This window comes from Myxocyprinus asiaticus, chromosome 7, assembly GCF_019703515.2.
Source record: "Myxocyprinus asiaticus isolate MX2 ecotype Aquarium Trade chromosome 7, UBuf_Myxa_2, whole genome shotgun sequence".
NCBI lineage: Eukaryota > Metazoa > Chordata > Actinopteri > Cypriniformes > Catostomidae > Myxocyprinus > Myxocyprinus asiaticus.
In genome coordinates, this window is record NC_059350.1 from 17,842,013 (window position 1) to 17,853,724 (window position 11,712).

The 11,712-nt window shown below is 36.4% G+C and overlaps 1 protein-coding gene across 2 annotated transcripts in view; it reads left to right on the plus strand.

Annotated features, from left to right (window-relative positions):
* Nucleotides 1-10,477, plus strand: part of glra3 (glycine receptor, alpha 3) — a 91,800-nt gene extending 81,323 nt beyond the window's left edge. Inside the window, exons 8-10 of one of the 2 annotated variants that reach the window (XM_051702954.1) lie at nucleotides 654-803; nucleotides 6,355-6,471; nucleotides 8,362-10,477. In XM_051702954.1, coding sequence (XP_051558914.1) covers nucleotides 654-803; nucleotides 6,355-6,471; nucleotides 8,362-8,637 — 543 coding nt within the window. In that variant the 3' untranslated portion in view covers nucleotides 8,638-10,477. The remainder of the gene's footprint in view (nucleotides 1-653; nucleotides 804-6,354; nucleotides 6,472-8,361) is intronic. The other variant, XM_051702953.1, reaches the window with a different exon arrangement.
* The last annotated feature ends 1,235 nt before the right edge of the window (nucleotides 10,478-11,712 follow it).

Below are 11,712 nucleotides of genomic sequence, written 5' to 3' on the forward strand. Positions count from 1 at the left end.
AGTTATCATTTATTAATGCAGCCTATAGTGGAATGTGTTAAGCTTATCCATGTGTGAAAGCAGGCGGACAGTGTGTGTTGCATATTAAAAACTCATAAATGTAGCATCGACTTATGTAACATAATTACACATTCCAGAAAACAAGCTTTTCACCTGGCAAAAAATTATCTCTGATTTATAACTCAGTAGGCACATTGTCAAAGGCATAGTTCACACAAAAATGATAATTCTGTCATAATTTACTCACTCTCAAATCTCATTACTTTTTTTATTCTGTGGAACACAAATTGAGATATTAGGCAGAATGACAACATTTGTCACTATTCACTTTCATTGCATCTCTTTTCCATGCAATAAAAGGTCATGGTGACTGAGGCTAACATTCTGCCTTGCATCTGCTTTTGTGTTCAGTGGAAGATAAAAAGGCATGTGAGTTTGGAAGAAAATGAGGGTGAGTAAATGATGGCAGAATTTTCATTTTTGAGTGAACTATCCCTTTAAGGATAATGGTCTTTCATGAATGAATAAAATCAGACCGATCCCTGTGCCGTTCAATAATATAAGGCTGGGCTGTTATGCAGGCTGGAATGAAAGTGCTCAAGGCTAAGTAAAGCATCTGAGTACTAAAGTTTTTGTATGTCTCTGTCGTATAGGTGTCCTATGTCAAGGCCATTGACATTTGGATGGCTGTGTGCTTGCTCTTTGTCTTCTCTGCCCTGCTGGAGTATGCCGCAGTCAACTTTGTTTCACGACAACACAAGGAGCTCTTACGGTTGCGACGGAGAAGAAATAAGTCCAGCAAGGTATGAACTGTGCTCACAGTAAATGGGGGAATAATGTGATGTGTGAGACCTGCTCGATTTGAGTTATGAGAGCTCACATTTTTGAGAACTCACATTTATGCAGACTTTGTAAATTATACATTTCATGCACACTCAGGAAAAAAAGGGTACTGTTTAAGGTACAAGGCCGTCACTAGAGTGGTATCCTTGTTTTGGGTACATATTTGTACCCTTAAGGAGACAAAAAGGTATTTTTGTTTGTTCCTAGAGGAACAAAACATACAAATGTACCTTTAAAGGTACACAATAGTTCCTTAAGGTACATTATGTACACAAAACAAGTTAAGCATTTTAAATAGAGGTACAGAAAAGGTCCCCTTAATGGTGCCACCCCATTGACGGCCCTTGTGCCTTAAACAATACCTTTTTTTATGAGATTGTGTTCTTGTGTCACTTTAGTATCTCAGTGGGAAGTCTCAAACACTGTTTAGAGACTTTTGAATTCATCATCTATCAACAGCATGAATGGGAAAGCAAATACAGTTTCTAAGCAAGTGTTGAGGAATGCAACTGTTAATGTGTGGTTGTCTTTACCAGGCCTAACCTGGTTTGTTCCAGTTTTTTCACATATCACATGTGCAAGAGTGCTGTTGTACTGAATATCAGCATGGCTGTGATTGGGCCATGGCCCATGGGTTAATATCAAGTAACAGGCATGTCAGACATAATAGGGCCAGCTGTTTTGTTTTTGTTTGTCAGCCAATGAAAATAGTTCCAAAAGAAGCCAAATCTGGATCAAGTGTTGCTGAGTAAACAAACAAAAATAGTGAAGCATTCCAGTGATGTTATACAAAATACTGTATGAGCACTATTGGAATTGAAATGAGTGAAAATGAAGTAGCTGTTGTATTGTCTTTCGTATACACATGTTTTGAATCACATGTATTTGAAGCTTAAAGATAAATGGGTGAATATGAGTTAATAGTCAGGTCAAAGTCATGGTAATAAGAACTCGTTTATGCAAATTAATTTCTGGAGTTTCTGGAGCATATTATTGCTTTGAAAAATATTGGAAAACACCTATTTAATCATGTCAGTTGTACTTTTCTTAACTAACCAAACAAGAACACTTGACAAGTTTTTTTTTTTTTTTTTTTTTTTTTTTTGCGCAACAGCACTGCAACCATAACAAAAAGAAGCCATAAAAGTGAAACAAATGAGAAATGTGAAATGAAAAAAAAAAAAAAGAAAGACAGAGCACAAGATACCGACACAGACACTAAAACAATGAATTTACCCTGGATGAGGAGGGACTGTCACATCTGTTGCTTTTGGGATTGACAGAAGCTGAAGCAGATTAGTTGTGCTGATTGAAAGACTGATGGAGTTTCTTTGCCTTCTGGACTCGGCTCAGATAAAGTCTGAATACTCTTATCACAGACAGTTTAACTGATGGAATGTGCATGTTTTGGAAGGCACGTTGAGTTGATCTGATGAAACCCAAGATGATGCTATGCGTGAAGAGCTTAGATGAGTTTAGATGTAAAAAGGTCACAAATTATAATTAATTTGGCAATGATTATGCATTTAATACAGTGCAAAGGTTGTTTGTGTTCAAATGTGAATTGAAATAACCACCTGGAATTTTAAGATGATTCTACTATATGGTATGACTCCAAGATTGTTAGTCCTATATGCAGCACTGCCGCCTAGAGTTGAAAAGTAGTTAATACATCTCCATGGCATATCTAGCTAGCTACTTTATAATCAAACATTTTTATTTCCAAAGCTAAAGCTTGCTGAACAGCACAAAGATCAGATTGCCATTATAGTCTGTTTATACACTGTCTCATCAGAGTTAATTAATATTGCGTGCGAGCAGGGACATTATTTCCCCGGGCTCTGTGGAGTTGCAAGATTATTGACTTAGTGATGTAAGCTTTAACCATGTGAATATTCAGGCTTTTTTTATTATTATTTTTTTATAAGAGGTGCAATGTGTATTAAGTTCAAATGGCATTTTGAAAATGGACGTGCAAGCAATTCAGCCCCAGAGATTAATAACATTGTTTGGTTGCAGCATTATATTTCAGATGAAACCATATGATTTCACAATAAAGAACATTTTTCATGCAGTTTCATTTCTTTTATATGCTTGTACTTGTGTACAATCCTTTTTTGAATACCACCTACTGCTTAAAGACATATTTCACACTAAACTAAAAATTCTTTCATTATTTAGTCACCCTCATGTTGTTCAAAACCCATATGACTTTTTTTTTTCTTTTCTTTTTTTTTGTGATAGACAAAAGAAGAGAATGTAAGTGAACCCTTACAAGTCTGGAATAATGTACAGATTTTGCTCTTATGGAAAGAAATGTTTACTTTTATTCACCAAAGTGGCATTCAACTGATCACAATGTATAGTCAGAACATTAATAATGTGAAAAATTACTATTACCATTTGAACTTCTTAAACTACTTCAAAGAGTAGCACACTCATCAAAAAATCCTCCACGTGCAGCAATGACAGCTTTGCAGATCCTTGGCATTCTAGCTGTCAGTTTGTCCAGATACTCAGGTGACATTTCACCCCACGCTTCCTGTAGCACTTGCCATAGATATGGCTGTCTTGTCGGTTACTTCTCACGCACTCTACAGTCTAGCTGATCCCACAAAAGCTCAATGGGGTTAAGATCCATAACACTCTTTTCCAATTATCTGTTGTCCAATGTCTGTTTCTTTGCCCACTCTAACCTTTTTGTTTTTTCTGTTTCAAAAGTGGCTTTTTCTTTGCAATTCTTCCCATAAGGCCTGCACCCCTGAGTCTTCTCTTTACTGTTGTACATGAAACTGTTGTTGAGCAGGTAGAATTCAATGAAGCTGTCATCTGAGGATATGTGAGGCATCTGTTTCTCAAACTAGTGACTCTGATGTACTTATCCTCTTGTTTAGTTGTACATCTGGCCTTCAACATCTCTTTCTGTCCTTGTTAGAGCCAGTTGTCCTTTGTCTTTGAAGACTGTAGTGTACACCTTTGTATGAAATCTAGAGCCCGACAGATATGGGATTTTTGAGACCGATACTGATTTTAGAGGGGGAAAATTCACAGATTACCGATATGGTGGCCGGTATAGTTAATTTTTGAGCTGGAATGAAAACAGACCTTTTCTATGTGGATTGTTCACCGATTATGCACTGATATGACTATGCAAAGGTACTCAGTAGGCTGCTTTCTTAAACATTTTTATCAAAGAATATTTGACATTATTATTATACATTGTGAACAAATTCTAGAAATGAACACTGAGAAAATAAAGAATAAATAAAAACACAATAAATAGCTTAATAAACATCAGTACTGTATGTTCAGTATCAGTCAGTTGCTGACCATTTAAATAAAGAATAAATAAAAATAAAATAAATAGCTAAATAAACATCAGTACTGTTTGGTATCAGTCAAATGCTGACCACTAAAATAAAGAATAACTAAAAATACAATAAATAGCTAAATAAACATCAGTACTGTATGTTTAGTATCAGTCAGTTGCTGACCATTAAAATAAAGAAAATTTCAAATAAAATAGCTAAATAAACATAAGTACTGTTTAGTATCAGTCAAATGTTGACCATTAAAATAAAGAATAAATTCAGATAAAATAAATAGCTAAATAAACATCAGTACTGTTTAGTATCAGTCAAATGCTGACTATATTAATACTGCCAGTCAATTATTGCCAGGTTGTAAAACAAGAAGCATTTACACCTGCTGAGACAAGAGAAAAACAGCGGCAGCGGTGTTACACCGTAGTCTGCAATACAAGTTCAGGGGAACCTTTCAACGGTGGAAAACCAGACTTTTAAATATTACATTTTATAAATGCAACGACTGGAATTGTTCAGTTGAAGGGGGTACCAAACTGTGAATCCTAAACAAAACAGTTTGGTGAATACATGTTTACACATTAGCTTCCACTCAGCTGACAAGCAATGAAAGTAGCTACGTGGTTAGCTAGTTAGCTATAAGCTAGTTGCCACGGAGAGTAAAAGATGGACTTTATTTACTTTCCAGCATTGCGTCTCACCAACTAGGTAACAACATAGCGTGAAATCAACACTCAACAGACACAATTTACCACCGCACCATTGTCTGCTGAGCTGCAAAAAGATGCTCTTTTGTTTACCTTTCAATCTGCTACATTTCTGACTACACTGACAAATTATAGCTGGCTAACATAGCAAACAGATGTGATAAACATGAGTGACAGGGTTAATGTTATATTAGTTGTATTGAAAAGGGAATATGATGGGGTCATTGTTTATTAACTTTCCAGTATGTATTTCACAAACTAGTTAGCAACATACCGAGAAGACACCGCTTAACTCCGCACTGTCTGCAGAACCACGTCAGCTCAGAGTCAGCTCTGTAAACAATGGATGGTATATCGGTCGGTCACTAATGAAATCTTCAGTTTTTTGGCAATTTAAAGCATTGTATAGCCTTCATTCCTTAAAACAATGATTGACTTACAAGTTTCTAGAGAAAGCTGTTTATTTTTTGCCATTTTTGACCTGATATTGGCCTTAAGACATGCTAGTCTATTCCATACTGTGGCAAAAAAAAAAAAAAAAAAAACAACAAAAAAAAGACAATGTTAAGCTTCATTTAATGAACCAAATAGATTTCAGCAGTGTTTGATATAATGACAAGTGATTTATTTAGTACAAAATTAGCAATTTAGCATGATTACTCAATGATTAGGTGTTGGTGTGATGGCTTCTGGAAATGGGACCTGTCTAGATTTGAACAAAAATTACTTTTTTCAAATAGTGATGGTGCTGTTTTTTTACATCAATAATGTCCTGACTATATTGATTTGAGATCAGTTGAATGCCACTTTGGTGAATTAAAGTACCAATTTCCTTCCGAAACAGCAAAATCTGTACATTATTCCAAACTTTTGGCCGCAAGTGTGTGTAATATATATATATATATATACACACACACACACACACACACTACTGGTCAAAAGTTTTGAAACACTTCATTCTTTATTATAATTTTTTTTCACATTTTAGAATAATAGTAAAGTCATCAAAACTATGGAATTACATAAATGGAACTATGGGAATTATGTTGTGACTAAACAAACTATGTTGGGCACTTATTGGCTGCTTTTCTTATATATATATATATATATATATATATATATATATAAGTATATATACAATGAATATATATTTATACAATTGGTGTCAATGGTGACATTGGCTGTCATCTGCCTAACATCTCCATTTGTGTTTTACAAAAAATAGAAAGTCATATGGGTTTGGAACAACATGAGGGTAAGTTAGTAAAGGAGTAAATGTGAGTAAATGTTCCCTTTTGAGTTAACTATCCATTTAATATCTCATATTGTTATTTTTTTAAGTTATGAAACTCATGCACAATCATTAGGCATGTGTGTAGCATGATATCCTGCAGGTTGAGAGCCATTATATTTTATTAGTATGCATGCTTTGTGTTTTTTTTTTTTTTTCCTCTCTCTTCGATTCCATGCTGTGCTGAAAGACTATCAACCAAACATTTGAAGAGGAGCTTACTGAGTCATTGCGTTGCATCAATGGCCTACGCAGTGCCGAGCCCGTTTATGGATCGATGAGCCAAATTGATGAATCAAATGATGTGGTAAAGAAAGAGTACAGTGCTTCATCCTAGTCCCTCCTTTTGACTGATGAGATCTTGATATAGTTACTCCCCTTCCCCACCATATGTCCACCATTTTCATTCGATGTGAAGTTTTCATGAAACAGTAAGTTATTATGATATCAAGTATCATTTAGATAAGGAGAAGTGATCATAATGTCTAGATTAAACCGCTTAATGAGTCTTTTATGATTCATATGATTATGGATTCATATGATTATCATTTGTAATGAGCAAATGTCCAATTTTAACAATACAGTCAAAAGTCCCTATTAGGGAGCATGATATAATAAGCCTACATTCTAAATAATATATGTTTGTCACTAACATACACTGGTGAGGCCTTACCTATATAACTGTCAACTAAGAATTTAAACTATTAAAAATGTCCTACCTACTTTACGCACACAAGCCATAGCAGAGCTAAATTACTCAATACTGACATACTGATGAGGTTTGAATGTAATAATAATTTAACCTCTGTAGTTTCCCCAAGTGTTTCTTTTAAGTAAAATACCTTTCAGCACTTTCAAATAAATAGAGAACTTGAGTTCAATTATTTACCTTTCATTTCTTGTAATATGACCAATGTAATTGTAATTAGGTAGAGGATATTTAATGGTACGTGTGAAGGAAAGCAGATGCTAAGTCAAACTCTCACACTATATTCTCCACGCTCCTTCTCCAACAGTCATCTGTATTGATTCATAGTTTTGTCTGGTTCTACCAGGCTTGGGTGCAAATAGTCAGGCTGTGTGTCAAATGCTATTTTCACTACGTGCAAATAGTCATTCTGTTGTAATAATGATTCATCTGATAATAATGTCACACTCATGATATATCTCACTCAGTTAATCTAATTAATTTATTGTATTTTATTTTGTTCCAGTGAAAGCAACACAAATACAATGTGATCATTCCTCATGTAAGTTCCGTGCACGAGGTGTTAAGGAGATATAGTACTTATTAATATTATGCCCTTACCCAAACCCCTTATCTAAACCAATCAGTAGAGTGTGTAAACATGATAGGAAGCTGTTGTGTGTGACAGAAGCAAGTAACTGTCACGTATTAGATGGAAATGATGTCCAGCGACGTCACTGGCTGTAGTGAAATTCATAGGAATTAAAACGAGTGCAGTCACACGATATCATACAAATCAGCCAAATTTAGAATAGTTGTACGAATCCTGACGATTTCGCCATGAGAGTGTGTTGGTAGCCATTGTTGATAAAAAAAATTCTGCTCTTTTTTTGTTTTATTTCTTTTTTTTTTTTTTTTTGGCTTAAGTTTAAAATTAAAAGGCTAGGATAATATCTTTTTCACGAAGAAACGTGAGTGTTTCCACCTTGTGGACCCTCTTATTAGTGCAAATAATTCCAGATGAATGCGCATTCTGTGTGTTCAAAGAAGCGCGGTAAGAGAAATCGGGCTGCGTGTGTTTAGTGCCTGAGCATAAAGCGTCCTGTATGCGGACTCTCTGCATTTGACCTTAGTATCCTTTTAGGCTTAATTCTCGATAGCATTCAGATTGGAAAACAATTTGGTTTCCCTAGAGGAAATATACTGTAAATGTGTATGCATATATTTGATATATGCATCAGCATATACTATTGTAGATGATTTTCACAGACATGGACTAAAAACCAAAACTCCAGTTTTGATTACAAGGGGTCTTTCAGGGGCATCTCTTAGAACTGGCTGACACTAAAGCAGCGTGTTTACACTGTAATTAAATGTGTACGTTGACACCTTATATCGCACAATTTTCCCATCAGGTAAGCAACAGTTTCAGTGAATGAGAACCTTGCAAGTTCATCTTCATGTAGGAGTATTTAAGTCTTGATTGCCTGTATCCTTTCTTGTGCTCAGGAGGAGGACGTGCGGGAGAGCCGACTGAGCTCCACGCCCAGTGCAGGGAAGGACGGAGCTGTGCCCAAAGCTGCTAACAATGCGGCCACAGCACACTCTGAGCCAGCCCCTGCTGTCGGCAAGAGTCATGAGGAGATGAGAAAACTCTTCATTGACCGGGCCAAGAAGATCGACACTGTGTCCCGTGCTGGCTTCCCACTGGCCTTCCTGTTTTTCAACATTTTCTACTGGGTTCTGTACAAAATCCTTCGCCACGAGGATGTGCACAAGCCATAGATGAAAAGACATGGCGCATTGCTCTTTGGAAGGTTTAGTAGTAACACAGCAAAGGAACTCTGGTGTTATTACATGTGTGCGACACTTCCTGCCAAGATCTATGCTACACACTTAAAATGACTGTGAGAAACTGATGTCAAGGATCAATGGCTACTTTCAATACTTTGAATACTGTTTGTGTTGTGCACACATATGAGGACACTGCACTCACTATACAAGTACAGAGGCATCTGTAGGGCCTCTGGCACACCTGTCCCCCACGTACACACCTAAAAAAAAGTGGTCTGCACTTCCATGCACTTGTTTATTACAAGAGCACTGTTTCACAGTCCAACACAGTTTAGACACTCTCTGCAGACCCTTGTAGAGACAGATATGTGTGTCTTGCACTGGTCTTTGTCAATTCTGTTGTCTTACAGCTTTACTGCCAATGTTCTGTGTTGTATTTTTGATATACATTTATTTAAAATGCCAAGTATATAACAGAGTGCAAGAGCAGAGACACATTTCTAAACACATTGTATGTTGTTGATCATTTTATAAGGAAGCATTTGAAAGTTTTTACTAGCAGTTGATTATATCATTCAATTCTTGACCAAAAAGCTATCGTTTTATCCGGACACAGTCCTGATTGTTGACCAGCTCTAGAAACCAGCAACCAGGCCAAAACATTCTGAGCTAAATCTCAAGAAAGAACCAGCAGAAAAGACTCTTCTGTTTACAATTATCAACACCTTAACATCAGCTGCCACAAAGGAAAGACAAAGGGATACTTTATAAAAATAAGCCACATTTGTAAGATTTTAATGGGTAGTGTTCTGTCGGAAACCACAGAGCAATCAAAAACATCCTTTCCCAATTTAAGTAGTCCTTAAACAAAATCGTTATTGTTTTAAAAACCATTGCATGTCCATTCAGACTTGATGCCAGCACAAAACAATGTGGCGTGTTGCAAATTCATGAATGGAGAAAAGAGTTCAAGGAATGGTGAGGCTGTTGAGGAAGATGAGACAGTCTCTCTTTCTCTCTAAGGGCAATGGTTATATCAGCCAATGTAATTTCCAAGATAAGCTCTAAAAATATTAAATAATAATGTAATAAAAAATGAAATATTGTCATATGTCTTGGAATCAAGCATAGTTGACTGTGAATATATTATTGTTTTAAACAGATGTAACTATGTATGGTCATTATATGGCAAGGTATTATTATATGAATATATGTATATAATGACTATTTAATTCTGCCTCTTAGGAGGTTTTACTATAGAGTTGTTCGTAGTGCATACCAACTATATACTACAACACTGTCTTCGAAAAATTTGTGCTGCTATGGGGTACTAAAACACAAGATCTCCTTTAACATTTGCACTGAAATTCATTATCATATGTTCAGTTATGTGTTCTATAAAACACAATTTTAGTTGTGTATTTTTGCAATTACACATCCATAAGCGGTTTAAAAACATTTTATGGATGTATTTTTACATCACTGTTCCATGTACTTAACCTGAATGTGTGATAGGTTTTCACAATTTATATGACACAGTTGCAACAGATCTGCAAAATATCGGGACCAGACAGCTTACTTAGCTCATTTGATCTTGTCATGCATGATGAAGGGACCATTGTCTTGGAGAAATATTAACATTACCTGTGCCATATAAATTGTGAAAACATGTATCACACATTTAGGTTAAGTACATGGAACAGTGATGTACTTTGCATTTGGCACACACCCTCATCGTGGAAGGGACACAAAAGGTTTACAGGCATTTACAGTATAATCCAAGAACATTTGTAAATTATTTTGCACAAACATTATTAAAATGTATGCATGAACTGGATCTGTCAGTCAATTGTTCTCACTGCTATAAGAAAAGAGTTCCTTGTTACACATATTACATGTAAATATAATTATAACAGTCATAATACTAGCAAAGTTTATTTAGAAGTTCCTCCACAAAAGATTTACATATTAAAAAGGAATATTCTGGGTTCAATACAAGTTCAGCTCAATCGACAGCATTTGGGGCATAATATTGATTAATAGCTACATACAACAATGTATTTTGACTTATCCCTCCTTTTATAAAAAAAAAAAAAAAAAGAATAAAAGAAAAAATCTGGGTTCCAGTGTGGCACTTACAATGCAAGTAAATGGGGCCAATCCGTAAACATTAAAATACTCACTATTTCAAAAGTAAAGCCACAAGACATACAGTGCATCCGGAAAGTATTCACAGCGCTTCACTTTTTCCACATTTTGTTATGTTACAGCCTTATTCCAAAATGGAATTAATTCATTATTTTCCTCAAAATTCTACAAACAATACCCCATAATGACAGTGTGAAAGAAGTTTGTTTGAAATCTTTGCAAAATTATTAAACACACACACACACGTATTCACAGCTTTTGCTCAATACTTTGTTGAAGCACCTTTTGCACCAATTACAGCCTCAAGTCTTTTTGAGTATGATGCTACAAGCATGGCACACCTATTTTTGGGCAGTTTCTCCCATTCTTCTTTGCAGGACCTCTCAAGCTCCATCAGGTTGGATGGGGAGCGTCGGTGCACAGCCATTTTCAGATCTCTCCAGAGATGTTCAAACGGGTTCAAGTCTGGGCTCTGGCTGGGCCACTCAAGGACATTCACAGAGTTGTCCCGTAGCCACTCCTTTGTTATCTTGGCTGTGTGCTTAGGGTCGTTGTCCTGTTGGAAGATGAACCTTCACCCCAGTCTGAGGTCCAGAGCACTCTGGAGCAGGTTTTCATCAAGGATGTCTCTGTACATTGCTGCATTCATCTTTCCCTCGATCCGGACTAGTCCCCCAGTTCCTGCCACTGAAAAACATCTCCACAGCATGATGCTGCCACCACCATGCTTCACTGTAGGGATGGTATTGGCCAGGTGATGAGCGGTGCCTGGTTTCCTTCAGACATGACGCTTGCCATTCAGGCCAAAGAGTTCAATCTTTGTTTCTCATGGTCTGGGAGTCCTTCAGGTGCCTTTTGGCAAACTCCAGACGGGCTGTCATGTGCCTTTTACTGAGGAGTGGCTTCCGTCTGGCCACT